At 40.2% G+C, this 18,977-nt stretch overlaps 1 protein-coding gene and 1 long non-coding RNA gene across 2 annotated transcripts in view; one reads left to right on the forward strand and one right to left on the reverse strand.

Moving 5' to 3' along the window:
* Positions 1 to 1,541: 1,541 nt before the first annotated feature.
* The window catches only part of LOC103473761 (fibronectin type III domain-containing protein 4-like), a 25,800-nt gene continuing 8,364 nt past the window's right edge, over positions 1,542 to 18,977 (reverse strand). Inside the window, exons 2-7 of the mRNA XM_008424236.2 lie at positions 12,427 to 12,542; positions 8,017 to 8,118; positions 4,551 to 4,653; positions 3,417 to 3,506; positions 3,173 to 3,339; positions 1,542 to 2,327 (exon numbers count right to left, since the gene is read on the reverse strand). Coding sequence (XP_008422458.1) covers positions 2,286 to 2,327; positions 3,173 to 3,339; positions 3,417 to 3,506; positions 4,551 to 4,653; positions 8,017 to 8,118; positions 12,427 to 12,542 — 620 coding nt within the window. The 3' untranslated portion in view covers positions 1,542 to 2,285. The remainder of the gene's footprint in view (positions 2,328 to 3,172; positions 3,340 to 3,416; positions 3,507 to 4,550; positions 4,654 to 8,016; positions 8,119 to 12,426; positions 12,543 to 18,977) is intronic.
* LOC103473758 (uncharacterized) lies at positions 8,125 to 9,245 on the forward strand. The gene is made up of 2 exons (XR_535061.1): positions 8,125 to 8,968; positions 9,047 to 9,245. It is a non-coding gene; the product is annotated as an uncharacterized LOC103473758 (long non-coding RNA).

Here is an 18,977-nt window from a genome sequence, read left to right on the forward strand (position 1 = left end):
GAGTTGAAAATTGTATTATTTGGACACCAAAATGGAGAAAAGTGCAGAGGGGTCTGTGTCGTGTATTTAAGGCGTACTCTGCTGCAGCAGGACATGGCTGGATCCTGAAACGTAATGACCCAAAATAAGTAAGTCCACTAAGTTTGGTGAAAAAAATGGAGAACAGAAAGTCCTGTGACTACAGGAAGCAGCCATTAGACGGCAGCGTGTCCTAACTTCCCGTGATAAACGAATTCTTAATCAAGAGTAGAATATTTAATAAGCTCTCCTAATTGTTTCCTGACTACAAATCAAATTCCAAATTTTAAGACTTTGTAGGAACCAGAATGGTGTGAATTATGGTGCCTGGAACACAGAACTAGTAAAGTCGGATCTTAATGACGACTTTAAATGTCAGCGTGAAGGGTTCTGCAACAGACAGCAGATTAAAACCTCATTAACTCCCAGCCGGTCCTCAGTACCTGCAAGAAGAAGCACTCAGACGACAGAAGAGGATTTATCCTCAGTCAAAAGCACTTCCCTTCTTCTAATTCTCTGTATTTTCTACCCAGAACTTGTCCTTAAACCACCTCTGAGCCCGGAGCAGGCCGTGATATTTCCCTCTGATCTTTACCTCACACCTCGCAGAGGATTCCTCCACTCCTCCATCTTTTGTTTGGCAGCAAAAAAAAAAAAAAAGAAAAAGAAATCCCTCAGAAGGTCGGGGAGCGCTCCAGGTGAAGCTTCTTCCGGTGCACTCTGACCTCTACGATGCAAACAGGGTGAACGGTGACATTTCCTCGCATTTCAATGAACCACAAATAATCCCACAACTCATCTGACTGGACTCGGCTGGAGCGCTTCAGGACACCCGCAGCGCTTTACCTGAAACGTGTAAATGTTTTATACATTTAGCTTATAATGATACAAAATCACAATAATCCAGAATTAGACAAAAAATCGTGATGTTTCTAAAGCTTTCCCCACAGATTCAAAAAACACGGTGTATTTGGCGCTCAGTCGCCCTCTGCTGGCTAAACACAAAACCTACAGTTTTTTTTTTTTTTTTTTTTTTACTGATTTTTCAGTGAATTTACACGACAACTTATTAGGGTCATGGTAGATATAAAAAGCAATTTCCACCAAAAGAATTCTGCAATTTTCTATAAGAAACAACAGCAAAAAAAAAAAAAAACCAAGAAAATCTCTAGGCTTGAAAAGTCAAACATTTGCTAGAACAAAAATTCAGAAAATTTGAGATTAATCTTAGATAATTTCTAGAAAAAGAAACAGTTGAGTTTCAAAAGTCAAAATGTTAAACTTTTGAAACTGAAATATCTGAATTTTTTCTAGAAAGTTTCTGAGATTATTTTTAAATTTCAGAGTTTTTGGTGGAAATTTACTCCTTTCTTCCCACCTTCAATAACTAATATGTAATTGTAAATTCATAAACACAGAATGAGTGGAGAAAGCCATTCATATCTAAATATTTTTTATACTATGAAGTCATTTTAAAAAATCTGGATCTTGCATATTCTATATATCTATTTCACCCAAAGTGATATATTTCAATTGTTTATTTTTGGTCATTTTAACGGTTCTGGCTTACAGTACATGAAAATCCAACATGTACTAATTCAGTTTGTTTGTCTTATGGAATAAATCCCGGTACAGTTTGGACATCAAAAAGAGTGATTTGTAATTTTACCTCGTAAAAATGCAACATATTTAGTATCTATCTTCTCATATTTAGACTTTGTACAGTGAAACTAGACGCTTTTAGTCAAATAATCGCAAAAAAACCCAAGTGGGAAAGAAAAGTTACCTAATGCAAAAAAATCTGAACTTAGTTTAATGATTAATTCCTGAAATATTTACAGTGTAAACTAACCACCACCACTGCAAAGATTACACTTAAAGTTAATCACCGACACCTTTTTTGACGTCTGTACATATTTAAACCATGATGGAAGCTGAACGTTTAATCACTGATGATAAAACAAGAACTCGGTTGATCGATGAAGATTGTCCTTGTCCTTACTGACGAAGCGACGGCAGCACCAGTCCTGGTGAACTGGAGGAATCTGAGGTGGACGAGCTGGAAAACATTCACACTGCTCTCTGACGCCACAGGGAAGAAAGAGTCACAACAATCTGCCAGCAGAGGGCAGCAGAGGGCAGCACCGGCCCGCTCTCAAACCCGCTCCTTATGTTACAACAGTTTGGAGCATCAGGTTCCAGAAATCCCTCACAGCGGCTGCGCTGATCCGGCTGAGGCTCCTCCTGAGAAGAAAAGTCTCCCGACATCAGACTCTGATGATGCTGATGGAAGAAGAGGCTCGGTGCAACTGGAAAAAAAAAAAAAAAAAAAACACGACAAGACGATAAAACACAAAAAATATGCTGCCAAGCAACAAATTATAGACTGGAAACACACAACACCAGCTGGCTGCTTTGCTTTTTTCAGATGTTTGAACCACCTTAAATCAAGTCAAGATGGCCATGTTGTTATATAGCAACCTTGTGAAAGTTACCCACTTTATTATTCCTTTGCAATAAAATATTAGCATAAATCTTCATTTAGTCTGCCATGATAATACATCGGACGATGAATTGTCTCAGAAGTTATTGTGATAAATGATAATATTGCTGTTTTAAGACCATTTTCAAGTCATATTATTGCAAGAACACATTCTCAAAGATCAATCAACTTTAAATTCTAACAAACACTTAACACTGGAACTGGAGGAGATTTTAAATATCCAAAAATAAATAAACAAAAACCAAATAAAATGAATGATGAAGTCTCTAAGCATAGCTGCCCTAGATGAGACCAAAGCACCAAACTGAAAACTTTGGTTATTAAAGTTTAGGAAGAAAGAAAGACACATGAAAAAAAAAAATCATGCAAATGGAAATGATCAAGCTTGTTTTAACTTATGATGTATTGTGACAAGCTTCAAATGCATAAAATACATCTAATGAGTGAGCAGGTTTTAGCAGATAGTTTCAAATGCATAAAAGTTCAAACTGGCCTTTTTTCATTAACTCTGCTGTTTTTAGATGGGTGTGACATGTCCAGCAGGGGGAGCTGCAGTTTAAATAAGAGTTAAGATGTAGAACCCGAGTTTACTCTGGGATCTCTGCTGTAAAAAATAAAACCCAGAAGAAGAGTGAGTGCATAGCGCCTCACCCTGCTGCTGCGGACGGCTCCGTTGTGGTAGATGGGCGAACTTCCCGCCGAGGCGTTGTAGTAGGAGGAGCTGGGCTGCACCAGCGGCCTCTTGGCCTTCTCCTTGGTGCCGTTGGAGTCATTGTCCTTGATGATGTCGTACTGCCGGCAGAAGAGGGCGATGACGGCTGGAAGAGAGTGCAGGTTAAAGCAGGAGGAGGACACGCGCTCACCTGAAGGTCGAGAGAGATCACAGCAGACTCACCGGCCCACAGCAGCAGCACGGTGGTGATGATGAGCAGCTCTCCGGTCTGCAGGTGAGGGGTCATCCCCAGACCCTCCATGGCTGGTTCGTCTGTGGAGACGCGGAGTCACACTTTACACACTGGAGATGACTATCCCAACAGAACATCGTTCCTGACTGCCAGGTTTGTGGATGAGCCAAAACTCTCCAACTTTACAGAAGCAAAACTGAAGTTTTTATATTTGGACTCAAAGAGGAATGACCTACAGTCAGTTATTACAGCTGGGAACTGGAAATCAGGTCCAAAATCTGGATGCCRTTTTAGACCTGAACCTTCAGAGCCACATAGAGACAGCCACAAAATCAGCCTTCTATCACCTGACCAACATTTCCAGGATTAAACGACTAATGTCGAAGATCTACAGCAGGGCCATCAAACTCATTTTCATTTTGAGCCAAATCAAAAATCTGAACGTTCTTAAAGGACCAGTTTGTGCCACAGTGTATTAATAAAACCTATTAAACTGTTAAAATATCAATAAATAGCTGTTGGTTCCAGCGTTCAGTCAGTGTTTCTTAGAATTAAATAATATTTTATTCGAACATCTTTTCACAATGATCAATCCATTCAGAATTTTGTGATTGTTTTTGGGTTTTTTTGGGTTTTTTTGCAATCAAAATCACACTTTTTGTGGTGCTACTTTAGAAATATTTGTATTAATCACTGTATTGGTCGCAGACTACAACTTGACATCAAGTGAGGCGAAGGCAGCAGTCACTTAGACCCAATATTTTTGGCCAGTTTTGAGAAAAATTTGCAGTAAAATTTTGTGTGAATTTTGCAGATTCATTGAAAAACCAGACAGACTTACTGATGTAATTTGGAGTCTAGAGGGCCACAAAAAGAGCTACAGCGGGCCAGATTTGGCCCCTGGGCCTCGAGTTTGACACATCATCCAGAGAATCTCATCCATGTGTTTATCTTTAGTAGCATTGATCGAAAAGTCTTTGATTAGTAGTAGCTAAAACATTGATCAGCATGTTTGATTGATTTGTTGATGGCAGCATGCGACAAAATGTAATGTTTACTGTTTGTTGCATAACTGATCACTTAACTGCCCTGTTAATGAGATGTGCTAAACAAACGGGACTTACGGTGGTCCAGGACTCCGGCCGGATAGTGGTCGGTTCTCTCCAGGGTCCTGAAGTGGACGGGGCGGCTGGGTTGGCTGTCTCCGTGCAGGCCGACGGACTGCACCTAGGCGGGGTCGGAGAAGGGACAACCTTTCAGCAGACAGACAGCCAAACAGGACCAGAGGAGAGCGTTATGTAAGAAGCTGGCTCAGGAGGGGCTTTGGCTGTGATCCAGGACCTCCAACTGCTGGAGGACGTAGACATGAAGTCAGAGGAAGAGGGAGAGTGCATTGTTGGAGCTATGCTTTACTTTGGGCCAAATATTCCATTAAAGGGGCAGTATAATGTTTCCAGCTGCACAGTGCCAATTTGTAGCACAATCTTTTTACCTTCAGTTGTTAGAAAAATGCTGTATATGTCAAATATTATTGTAAAGAAATTTGACTTTGTAATTTTACGTCTTGAATTTATTCATTTTCTAAGTCATGACTCCTTTTGAAACTCAGGATGTCATCACAACATGAAACCAACGTTTCGCTGGGAAGTAGCTTGTATAATGAGCACAGTTCTACCAGGCATTTGCTAATTACTGCTGGCTAGTCTGAAGGAGCAGAGAGGGAAGAGGTGCACTATGAGGTGGAGCCTTAGAAACTGCATCTCTGAGGGAGGAGCTTCGTCAGAGGAAGGAGCTTCGTCCGAGGGAGGCGGAGCTAAGTCCACCCAGATGTTTTGAACAGCTGAATGGTTGCCATGGAAGATTCAAGGATTTCTCAAACATGCATAAAAGAATCAAGGCATCTGACATACCTGCTGCAGGTATTTACCATATTTTCCACACTATAAGGTGCACCTTCAATGAATGGCCTATTTTAAAACTTTTTTCATATATAAGGCGCACTACATTATAAGCGCAAAGAATAGACGCTTCAGTTTGAGTTGCCGATTTGTTCCGTACTCTATTATTACACATCCACATTTGTAAAGAAGTAGTCCCTGAGTATTTCATATAGTAATCTGCCCCAGTCATTGTTTCACTCACGGTGTTGCGATATTGTGCCCAACTGCTTTCTGGGTAACACAGACCAACCGACACGCTGCCACCGCAGTCTCCGTCTCTCTTCCCCCGCCCCCTGGCTTTTGTGGAGAACATGGTGCTAAATGACCTGCAGACGACCTGATTATCAGGTCGGTATGTAGATAGGTCAGTCAAACTTTATTAACAAACCAGCATTCTGGCAACTATCCCAGCATGCACCGCACACTTCTTCTTCTACAGGGGAAAATGAAGTTGGCGGCTGCTTACCGTAGTTGTTAGACCTGTTGTGGCTCAGTACTGGTCCATATATAAGGCGCACCGGGTTCTAAGGCACACTGTCGGCTTTTGAGGAAATTGAAGGTTTTTAGGTGCCTTATAGTGCAGAAAATACGGTAATTGATTAGATAAAAATGGATTGTACATAATACTGCCAAAAGACGTTTGGGGGTGCTTTTGTCATTTTCCAAAACCTTCAGAGGAGTTTTATGGCAGAAATGATTCATTCAGGCTCAGAACTTCACACTTAAGAGTCCTCCTACATGCTTCAACGGAGTCATTTTAGGAACAATGCTCATTGGACTGAACCCAAACCTTCCTGCTGCCTCATCCGACTCCCTTAGGAATTTCACCTTTCTTAACCCTCCAGACGTGTCGAGGTGTCCGCTCTTTGACCCCCTGCAGCACATCTACCTGTTGACAGCATTCAACCTCCTGCTGAAGGTCAGCCCGAGTCACTGCACCGATCTGCTAAAAACCAGCAACAACGGAGCCGTGATGGAAACGCTCCGAGCTCGAGTTAAACTTTCAGCTCTAAAAACTAATGAAGGGGGTGTGCTGTGGTGGCGCAGGGGCTAAGCACAACCCTCATATGGAGGCCCTAGTCCTCGATGCAGCTGTCGCAGGCTTGATTCCCAGCCTTGGCAACCTTTGCTGCATGTCTTCCCCCTTCTCTCATTACCCACCCTCCTGTCAATTAACTATCAAATAAAGGTCACTAGAGCCAAAAAAATCTTTAATTAAAAAAAAAAAAACTAATGAAGAGTTGCTACAGACAGTTAATTCAACAATCCCTGTTAATTAGAGTCAGTTAGGAAAATGAAAAGCACTTAATCGGCTAATAAATTCATGGTTTTTAAAGCGTGCTCTTATTAAGATGTGCTGCAGTGAAAACTCCTCAGAGATAATCTGATCAGGAGCATTTAGCATAAAAACGCTTGAAACGAACATCTGTTTCCCATCATCATTTAAACGATGGAATGGAGTGACTGTAATAAAAAGTATTAAAAGTTGATGGAATACTGAAGAACCTATCACAGCACATAAATCTTGTTTTGGAGGTTGATGGACATTTTTCATATTTGTAATTTAGTTTAATCTCCTCTTATCAGATAAAATTGTGCTTTAAAAAAACACATTGTTAGCCTTGAAAGAAGTAATTGTTTTGCAAATCACAATTAATTTAAAATCTTCCAGTTGAATCCAAACAAGGTAGAGGCATGCAAAACTCAAGCCAAAGAGTTTTAAGCAAGTCATTTGACTGCAACATGTAATTTTATATCAGTAGTAAAAATATATGTTTTCTGGAATTTATGAAATCTTTTTTTTTAAGCTGTTACAGTTTTACAGAACAACATGAAGAAGAAGTAAATGTCAGAAAATCAGTTCTGAAGTTACAAAAACCAAAAGACCCTTAATTTAAGATAAACGAAATGTGATTTATTTCAATATAAAAAATATCTTCATGGTAACCAGCTGCAATTTATACAACTGTATTGAAATGTACCATCTGAGCTAATGATTTGGTGCTTGGATACACTGAGGTTATAAGAGGATATTGTTCAGTTTGAATAAAAGGGAATACTGTGACTCACTATTAAGTGACCTTTGGACCTCCATGACTGAATTTCAAAAAATGAATGGTTGCCATGGGAGATTAAATGATTTGTCAAACATCCATGAAAGAATCAAAGCAACACTCCAGGTTTGTTTTTGATATGGGAATAACAAAACATGATGTAAAGCTCAAAAAGTATATTTTACATAATTCTCCCCTTTAAATTGGAAATATACCTGCATGGATTTGAAATAAAAGCCATGGCAACATATTTAGCTTTGAAAATGGAAGCCTTGTGAAGGCTTATATTCAAAGTATTCGCTCACTGCTTTCAGCGCACAGTCCACAATTTCTAAAAAATATCATGCTGCAACCAGGCCGACATTTCCCAGCAGAAGAGAAGGACAAACCACTCCAAATTGCACATCCTATTGAGGCTGTGATGGTTGCTGAGACTGAAAGTAGCTCTGACTCCTTCAGCTTTACTCAGGCTGAAAACGACGCAGTGTTTGAGAGAGCAACACGGATTCAACCCTGACAGTGGATTTCAATTCAAACCGCTTTTCATTGCTCACATCAGAACACTTCTACTTCTTTAACCATATGAGTCGGGATACCTGGACGCTGTAGTGTGTGTCTTCGTCCAGGTCCCAGAGGACACACCAGCGGCTGGACGTGTTCACCTCTCGGATGGAGCGCTGCATCAGGCCATCCTGCCTCTGCAGAAAAAGAAACAACAACAAAAAGACACAACAAAAACTTACTTTATTGTTATTCCACCTCCTAACATGCTAACAGTCCTGTCGTTCATGATGCTCAGGGTCTCTAACGAGGCGCAGACACCTCTGCTAACTCTCAGGAAGACAATTTCCGTACTTTTTCTGGTCAATTGAAGCATGGCGTTGGCAGCGTTACTCTTTGCCAGTGGTTCAGATACAGTTCTGTTATGTATTGATACAAAATACAAAGTGTTTGGAGTCAAAAACTACGATTATAGTGAACAGATTACAAGAAAGTCTGGCTGCATATAAGGAAAAACTGAAGAAACGAGGCAAATGAAACCTACTTCCAGCTCACAAAGCGAGAAGCGGAAGTGTTTGCTCATCAGAGATTTAACCCGACTGCTAGGTAAGCACACCGCTGAACTTCATAAACTCCTTCCTCTCCTCTGGATTAAAGGTTTCTTAATATCAGGCCAGCAGAAAGTTCAGGCTCCCGTCTAATAAATGTGTCTGCAGAGAACTAAAAGCTGAGGGAAAGTCAATAAATAAAACGGCTGACGGCAAGCTCAGGGCTCTCCAGATGTCGTCCCCTGCTCCTCTGGCAGCGTTGCAGGCGACACATCAGCGAAGGAGGTTTTTATCATCTCCGAGATGAGACGCTTCGTGATGCGTATCAGGACTTAAAAAGGTTCACTAATCAGCGATTCTCCAACAGCGGCCGACTCTGGAGACGGACAAGAATGACTTTTGAAAAGAACTGCAGCGAATCTAATCCGCAAAGTGCAGAGAGCCCATAACAGGCTGGATTTCAGGAAGATACGGGAATATGGTAGAACAGAATTCAGAGGTGAGTCTCCATAAATTGGGATTATAAACAAGTTCTGCAGTTTTCAGTCAGCTCACATAACAAAATCTTATAATTCAGCTTCTCAGACAGTAACTTCATGAGAGCAGATCACAACGGAGACTCCTGATTGACTCCAAAAGATCAGTACTGAAGAAGCTGTATTAATGGAAAGTTTAGTAGAAGGATGAACTAGTGAAATAATTCTAGAGTTTGGGGTGATTCACATTAAATACACTGTAGCTTGAGTTGGTTTATTCAAGCTGCCTAAGGTCCAGTGTGATGTTGTCATGGTCAATACAGCAATAGCGACTGAGTTATCCGCTCAAAATGACAGAAAATGAGATTGGGTTTTCAAACCACAGAACACAAACAGGACCGGCTTCTGTGCAAATATAACTGTGGCTTCATGGTCCATAAAATGTCATTCACATAAACCACTCTGATATATTTTGAGACTTGAGTTGGTTTAGTCCACTCTGGTCTAAAGACTAGCCGCTAAGCTAGCCACAGGGAAGCCCGAAGTAAGAGGTTGTCACTGGGCAGAGATGAATCCTAAGCTCTGCTGATCCTAACCAAAGCTTAGGGATAAACAATTTCAATGTCTTATTGTGTACTTCACAAAGTTTTTTTTGCATTGTTGATGCTTAAAACTGTCCCAAACGGAACAAGCCTTAGAGCATGCTGCAGCTGAAGCTAGCACTGATTCAGACTGTTCAAACTTCGTTCTAATGACTGGCTAAATCACTGACAGTCCAGTAACATGAGCTTGTCTGCCTTACGGGCTTTTTTGTTCCCTTTCTTGCCACTGGGCTATATAAAATAGTTCTAAAAATGGGCTAAAATGTCCCTTTTTGTGACAAAGCTAAACGTTAACTAAGTTAAAGCTTCAGCACAGGTTTCCCTTGCTTGTGCAGTTTACCATACTACCATACTGGACCTCTACCATACTGGACCTCTACCATACTGGACCTCTACCATACTGGACCTCTACCATACTGGACCTCTGGCGCTCAAATAATATTGTTATTAACAACGGGATACTTCAAAACAGCAAAACTAGCTCCTGAGTGTCCGTTTGAGCCGCCATCTTAGTTTTCAAAATTACTACGCTGCCCAACGCAGTGACGCGTTACACCAAGAATCAATCTGTCCAAAAAGTAAGAAAAAATAAGTAAAAATCACCATATTTTAGCTAAATTAAAAAAAAGCCTTAGGCCACTACTTTAGGAAGGATATATCAGTTTATGGGTTATTTAATAGCCAGATCATAACAGATATAATATTTTGTTATTATTTTCTAGGTGGTGGCCCGACTTTGTAACTTATCTAAATGATTAATTTAGGTAAAAACTGTCTTAAGAAATGAATTAGTTAATAATAGCTAAACCAGATCTATTATTGCACAACACTGGTCGCCTCAGCAGAACTACAGGCAGCGATTTATTCAGAAAGGAGCCCACTCAAAACACTGAGCACTTATTTGTGAAAAATCTAGTCAATGATATTTGGATTAATCTGCACAAAAGCAAAATAAAAAATCTGAAATCTGATGTCATTTGTTTCAAAAAATATAGTCAAGAAAAATCCACATTAAACACTCGATGTCGCGACTAATGCTGTGTCCCCGAGGAGCTTTTAGCTTTTGAAGCTTTCAGGAAATGCTTTAACAAGACCTCCATCCTCTGAATACGGCAACCTCCCACCTGCAGCTGATAACTCATCTACCGGAGCCAAAGTGGTAAAAAATAAACCTAAAGCAGACTTATTTATAGTGCGACTGGTAGAGAAGAAGTTGGATGTTCAGTAAATCTGAAGTTTGGCTGAGTCTTTACAATCCTGCAGGCCCGGCTCGTTTGACGAGCGTCGGCCTTTTGACGGCTCGCCGGATGTCAAAACGAGATTCGCTGGTGAATCTTGGAAACGCAGTTATGAAACTGGGTTACTTCCTGTCGGAGCGCGGGGCTGTGTGAACCTCGGCAGCCGGGGCGCCGTGGGATTTCCAGCTGCTTCAGACGAGCACAGCAGCAAGTGTTCATCAGAGATTGTTCCCTCGTCCCGCTTCTCCTTCACATGCAGTGGAGAGGGAAGTAATCTCATGAAGCAGCAGCTAATTAAACCGGGAAACAAACAGTTTTTAAAGGGACGGTTTGTTGTTGTTTTTTTCATTTTTTTTTACAGAATAAAGAGTGGTTGATGATTGACATTTTTATGTAACTGCAGCGTTGCTCCTTTGTAGAGCCCCCTCCTGATCCTGATGACTAATGGCAGAAGAAAAGAGCTGCTGCATCTACCTGCTCCCATCGCCCTCCTCCATTAATATTTGAGTAAGGCTTTTACATAACAGCCTTCTGAGGTTGTGGCAAGAGACGGTTTACATCCTCGTTTAGTGTTTTCTTCCAAACACCATCTGGAAGCTTAAAAACTGAAGAACAAGAAGAAGAAAAAAATAATCAACAAGAAGATCTGGCACTGCAGCCGCCGTAGATGCTCCTCCTGTAAGGACGAGTCAGAGCCAAAATCATTAGCGCTAATGGAGACGGCTCGAATTCAGAAGTCAGCTAATGTTCGATTCCCCGTTTGCCAAAAGACCGTAGGTGGTGGAAAGAAGAAGAAAAAAACGGACAAAAATGAGCCGAGCTGAGTTAGCGGGAGAGGCGAGACCATGAGAACGGGCTGATGTAGCAGAAGAATTGATCCGCAGAAAAACTGCACTGCAGCTCGATTCATTTAGACTAATTACAGCTCTGATTGACCGGAGAGCGCAGCAATATGAAACACACTGGGGGGTGAAACAGCCAACCTGCGTTAAAGCACAGCACAGGTCCCGTCATGATGCGGGCCTGCTTTGCTATCTCCAGTTTCCAGTGGAAAAAAATGTTTTAAAATGCAACAGCTAGGATTGTGTTTAATAACTCATCCAAAGTTATTAAAGTGGGATAAAGTTTACAAGTCTGCTTTAAAAAGGTTGTTTAAAGAGTATTAAAAGTTTAACATTTTCTCAGATTTCTTTGGTGGAAATAATTTTTTTTAACCCCTATCTACAATTACATTTATGTTTTTCTCCATAACTGGATGCTTGTGCAGGTTTTAATCAAGACATTTGTTTTTTATTATTTCTTACAGTAAGCAGCGTGGCTCCACAGCCAGCGTTGACTTCAATAAACCTTCAGACTATTTAAATGTTTATGGGCGAAGCCCCTCAAAGTGTTTCTGGGCAGATTGCTGGTTGCCTGCAGGGCTAATAAAATGATGCAGCGTTTTAAAGGTCCTGCAGACAAAGTGGAGAATTATCCGCCCCTCGTGGGACAGAGGCGATCACAAAGAACTCTATAATTTATTTTTGGAGAGACTGCATTATCCCCCCCCTCCCCTCACCCCTTTTCCCCTCAGTGTGGCAGCGCTCCAGGTTTTCTCGTCATGTGAAGTGAACGGATGAGGAGACAGACGGCTGAACGTACCTGCTGAGAGATGGAGTAGCCGATGACCGTGTCACCCTGAGGGACGTTCCAGGTCACCATGGCTGAGTGCGCCCTCAGCTGGGTCACCGAGACATTCACAGGTGCCGCTGGCACAGCTGTGGACACACACACAGACACACACATGAGCTGTCAGGACGACCAGGAACAGGGACGCCGAGGCAACTTTTTATTGATGGGATTCATTGATGGAACACTCATGGTAAAAAGTCCTAAAGATGAAAGATGAGGCAAAAGATTGATTTTTAAAAGCAAGCAACAATAAAAAAAGCACTGAGAAAGACAAAAGCAAAAGTTAAAATGAATCAGTTATTATTTAAGCATAATTATTGATCTAGACTATTTTCAAACCGATGATATGCCTTACTTTATTTTCTAAGCAACAGTTACCCCTTAATTAAAGTGTACAGTTTGCATTAAAATGACTTCAAAAGTGTTGTGAAACAATGTTTGTCTCATGTAACTAAAATAATTATGATAATTTCGTTTGACAAATTGAAGCCCCACTTGATTTTCAGGAATCATTTGCTAAACATGTAGTCTCTGTTAGCTACTCTTCTGAAAATGCAGTGATTTTCTCCTGCTAGTTTATGAAGGAGTGAATTCAAGTCCTTCCACATATTCCACATATGTCTGAACACCAGGTATTTCATAAATACACCGGAATGAGCACTAATAATAAGTATGATAATTCATTAACACACAAGTTAAACCTTAAAAGGTCAAAATATTAAGCCAATAAACCCTGAAGCTAAACTAGCAAACATGTAACTAGCCAAAACGGGTAATGAATTTTTAGCAAAATACTCAAATCAACTAACAAAAGAAAGGGGAATAATGGGGAATAACTTGGATAAATAACAGTAAAACATTAGAAAATAATAATATGGCCATATCACAATTCAGCATTGATATGTACGCGATGTTAGCAAAGGTATCAAGGAATCAGCATTGCAAAATGGGAGGGGTGTATGCTAAGCTAAAGGCTAAGAGGAAGGGGAAGTCAGAGACAGGTAAAAAAAACAAACAAACATTTATATAAAAGGACAGAAGACGACACAAAGATTGTTTTGTACTTCTGGAAAATCATCTGTCCAAAGACAGAAAAAGAATAAAAATAAAAGCAAATACAAAAAACGGTGAAGCTTTGAGAGAGCTTCTTCCCCATGCTGCCTAAGAGCACAGCCATCAATAAAGAATGAAAACATGCACTCCAACTGCAACCTTAACGCTGAAATATCTGCAAAGTAACGACACAAATCATGATCTCAGTTCCTATGGCTGATTCCATATTTTCTGAAAACCCTCAATTATTTGACGCACCAATCATTTTATTACCAATTTCCAAACTCAGACCCGTCTTTGACCAATTTCTGCCAATTCAGTTTTTCTTAAGCGTTGTATTGTATGAAAACATTAAAACCATATCAAAAGAATATATATAATCTTTTATTAATTGTTTATATAAAGAGCAAAGGCAACATCACACCTGATGAAGGACATAAGTCGCTGTAAAACTGTTTTTGTAAAAAAAAAAAAAAATTTCTACTTTAAAAGAAGGAAATGATAATGGAATTGACATCTTTGACTGTATTTAGGATCTTAACGTACAAATTAGCGCAGTTAGCACAGCAGCTGTAACATCACTTAGTTTTTATTACGGGTCAATAATTACTGAATTGACATCTTTGACTGTTTTTAGCTTATTCAGTTACAAATTAGCACAGTTAGCATATCTGTTATAACATCTCATCACAAGACCAGTAATTACTTATTGACATTAAGTATTGAATTTACATCTTTGACTATTTAGCATCCTAAATCACAAATTAGCACAGTTAGCATAGCAACTACAACATCTTATCACTTAGTTTTTACTATGGGTCAATAATTATTGAATTGACATTTGTATTTAGCTTCTTAAGTTACAAATTGACACAGTTAGCATAGCAACCAGTGATGACAGCAGTCTTATTCGTCTTCTTGAGAGAGGAGATCCTTAGTTTTACTTTCAGATTTCCAGATGTTGCCAATTCCTACCTAAGCACGCTCTTTAAACCCAGTTAAGCCTTACTGTTATCAGCCTGTGCTTTGTTCTTTTAGCACAATGGTGCAAAGAGAAATAAAATGGAAAAACAGAGCATTATAAATCATTCCGATGATTTCTCAACATCAGTGCATAAAACACAACATTTAAGACGAGATCCGTCCGACAGAAACACAAAACACAAAAATGAAAGCAAATACAAAAACAAAAGTAGACACAGGAGGAAAGCCTGCCGTTATAACAGGAAGGGCTGGCTCTTCTTCAGTGACCTTCTCACTGCTATAAAAACTCATCACAGCATCAATCACTCGGTTTTTACAGAGGGTCAATACGTATCGATTGGTCCAGTTTATCCACTTCAGTTTCTTTTTGAGAGAGCGACGGGAACAGAATTGCATATTTCTCATCGGCTCTTCCAGCTGCAGAAGGCAATTAGTGAGCGCCTGATAGAAGTGTGTGCCCCTGTAATGTTTGTGTGTGAAGCAGAAGAAAGAGGCAGTCAAAGGGTCTGTGCTGCAGCCAATTAGGGCATCAACAGCAAAAAAGCCCAATTAGAGTCAGGAAATTTGCATTGAGGGTAATTAGTGGAGAATGCTGCTCTTGGATTTTCTTTCTATCCATTTACCTCAAAATTCATTCAACAATTCATCTGTTTATCCATTCATCACCTAGGGATCTATGAAACTCCATTTTATTTTAGTTTTTCCAAAATTCCAGTTTTCGTTTTTCTGAATTCCATTTTAACTATATTTATTAACCCAAAAGGGTAAGTAATTGTGGTGAATAAGAAAAAGAAAATAAATAGATAACTGGTCCACATTACCTGCTAACACAAATGAAACAGACTGCTGTGATTCAACAGAACATTGGTTTTACTAAAATGTTAGAAGAACATTTCTTTTTAAAATGCTTTAGAGTTAAACACCAAATGCTTATCACGTGAAAAACTAAAAATTTAATTCCACGATTCCGTTTTACACATTGTGACATTCATAAGACCCATTTCCTTCCTCAGTTCTTTTACATGACCATCCAATATGTCCAAATAGGATCATTACCGCTAAGTGCTTAAGGAAATGGAATGGTCGCCCCTTACTGCATCAGAATTATGTGGGTTTTTTTTGTTTTTTTTTGCTCCGGGAACAGATGAGTGTGACTCATTTCCAGCCTGGCTAAGACACAAGTTCCACCACCCACACAAACTCACCAAATAGTCACACAGATCAGTTCAAGCTAATTCCAAAGCTCCAAAACCCAACATGTCAGGCTAAGAACTCTGCCATCCTCTGCTCTCTGCACAAACCAGCTCCAGACTCATTAAAATAAAAGGCATGAGGTTCTACAGAAGTAAGCCCTAACCTCCGGGGGCGTCTAGTTCCTTCAGATACTCCCAGAGCACCGGCTGGCGGCTGACAGGAAAGGATTACCAAGTACTCGCGACCCGGATGCGCAGGTCGACTGAACGAAAGCGGGCCAGGAAGGTGGTACAAGAAAGCGAGCGGCCATTTTGAGGCCAACGTTCTATTTTTCTGATACAGTGGAGGTAGAAATTGTGACATTTTCTCACTGTAAGACAATGCCTCTCTGGCTTATGATCTGGAGGATGAAACTTAACATCTTAGCAGCTTTCTTGTTGAGCCTATCTGTAAATGCTTTGGAGCTGGGAGTGATTACATAACGCATCGATGCAAAGACGTCAAACGGGAACAAGTGGTGATGCAAAAGGAGGCAAACGCACTTGCTGCGTCTACTGAAGTTTTTTTTTTTGATTGCACTCAAAAAATGAACGTTTGCTTAAATATTAATGAAGCGAACTTCAAAGTTGATTTATATTTACGACAAAAAGATGTGGCGAGCTGGAAACTTGTTCCTTCACAATCTTTTCTTCAAATTTCTCTGATCTTATATAAAAAAACAAACACTTTTTTTTCTTTTTTTTAAAGCTTCAGAGCATGTTGTAATCTTATCTCCTCATCACAAACACACCTGGAGTGTAGCTTTGATTCTTTCAGTCATGTTTGAGAAATCCTGTAGTCTCCTGTGGCAACCGTTAAAGTGTGTAAAAACGCCTTGGCTCCTTCAGACTAGCCGGAAGCAATTAGCAAACACCATTTGGAGCTGCACATCATAGGAGCTACTTCTCAGTGCAACATAAGAAGCCATGTTGTGATGACTTCCTGAAGGTGGCGTTTCAGGAAGAGGTGGAGTTTTTTAAAGAGACAGAGATCCAATTTTGAGGCGCTAAATTAGGAGTTATATTTGATATCTAGTCATATTTCTGTAGGAATCTGAACCAGAAGATATGATTTTGACCACAGAAAAACTCCCAAACTGTTCCAAGTTTTTGTGTGTTTCTCACTCTGCCTACCATCGACCCTAGCAGAGGTCTCCGTTGTCATGTTAGCATGATTTAGCGTGGCGCATGTAAAAGCAGCAGATGACTAAATGTGTCCTTTAAAAGAAAATTAAAAATGAATGGTTATAAATATGTAATTCAGACTAACAGAACAGAGAAGGACACACAGGAACAGAGTGTGCTCTGACGGCCATCTGAGCTGCTAGAAATCATCCCTCACATTCCTCTCCCTTTTTTTTCTCCCACAGAGGTCCATTTGTCTGTCATCGCACTCTGCTCATCAAAACCAAAAAAGATTGAAAATCACTACCTCTTGATATCTGCTGTGAATAATAGCTTTTCCCCCCCTTTTTTCTGCCCTTCATTTGTTTCCCTTCCCATCATCTTCCGTCCACTTCCCTTTGTTCTCCATCTGTTTTTTCCTCCGTCTTACTGACTCCGTCTCAGCCTCTTCTCTCCTCGTGTGTGTGTGTATGTGTGTAATGTAATTGCAGAAGCCGATTTGGCGCTGCCAGATGAAAGGTGGTGGGCTGCAGCAACCGTAGCATAGCGAGACTTCAGGGGGATCTCGTCTGTCGTTGGCAGGGAGCATGAAACGCGGCTCTGAGCGTGTAGGAGGAATGCCTTCTCGTCGCGCCTCTTTGCATTATGTGTACACATGTTTGTTTTTGTCAATCTCCGCAAGTCCTCCATTTTCCTACAGAAATCTCCCCCTGGAAAATGTAAAAATGTTAATGACACAAAGCCACCGTCGAAAGGCAGAGGCAGTCCTCTTTTGACCCAGTCCTCATTTGTTTTCAGCTCGTACCAGTTTGGAGAAATTCCAGTGCATGATGAGTTCAGCTGAAAGTTGCTTGGAGCAGGAGGAATTCAAAACTCCATTAAATCAACTCTGCTGCTCTGCGAATGCTATGCTTGGAGGCTCTAATTGGAAGGTGTTGATGTGCAATTCACAGCATCTTTTCCTCAGGATCACAACACAGCAGTAATGGTGGGTAAACACCATGCTAATGCTAGCAGCCCATTCAGGATATCTGACTTGCCGACTATAAGAGGTTTTTTTACGTGAAAAGTGCCGAGCTCTTGCTCTGCTCAGGATGAAAAAACGGGAATTTGAAAAATAAGACGACACACTCTCCTGTTGTCTTAGAGTCATCATCCATCCATTTATACATTTATGCATCTGTCGAAACTATTGATCCAGCTGCCTGTCTGAACTTTAATTTAATTTATTAATGAACTATAATAAATTCAGTTTTTAAAATGATCCGAAAGGGCAGAAAATATTGAGGGCCAAAATAGAAAGAATTAAGTGATTTATTAAACGAGTTTGTAGTATGTATTTTCCAGGCACATAATATAATTTTATAGCACAATCAAGTAATTGTTGCCTTATAAAAATGCTACATATATATCAAATATGACTTAAAAGATGTTTGACTTTGAAATTTAGTGCTTTAGAATTGGGCCAATATCTCTTTAAGAAGTTCCTGCTCTTTCTGAAACTGCCTAGAGGCAGTCATTTCAGTATGGCTCCTCTATTAACCCTTTAGCAACATTTTTGCCAGCATTGCACTGAGAAGTAGCTCCTATAATGAGCTCAGCAGATGCGCAGTACAATCAGGTGATTGCTAATTGCTGCTGGCTAGTCTGAAGGAGCTGGGTGGGGGAGTCACAGGGGAAGAGCTGATCTGTGAGGTGGAAGCTTGGAAACTGCAGCTCCGAGGAGGAGCTTCGACCTTGAAGTCCAACCGGGCATTTTGCAAGCTGAATGGCTGCCATGGGAGATTAAAAGATTTTTCAGACATGCATGACAGAATCAAAGCAATACTGAGGGAATAACATTATAACATGATGTAAAGCTAAAAAAAAAAAGTCAATATTACATAATACTTCCCCTTTATATTTACCAAAGAAAGTTGTATTGAAATGCAAATCATTGAAATGTAAACTTATGCACATGATAATGTGTATTTTATTATGTTATGGTTTCTGTTCATTCCATTCCAGACAAATGGTTCAAGCTTGTGCTTACTGTATGTTTTTGTATAACACTGTTCCCTGTATGGTGCCACAAAAAAAACAAAACAAACAAACAAACAAACAAACAAACAAACAAACAAACAAACA

This window comes from Poecilia reticulata, linkage group LG2 (assembly GCF_000633615.1).
Source record: "Poecilia reticulata strain Guanapo linkage group LG2, Guppy_female_1.0+MT, whole genome shotgun sequence".
NCBI classification, from domain to species: domain Eukaryota; kingdom Metazoa; phylum Chordata; class Actinopteri; order Cyprinodontiformes; family Poeciliidae; genus Poecilia; species Poecilia reticulata.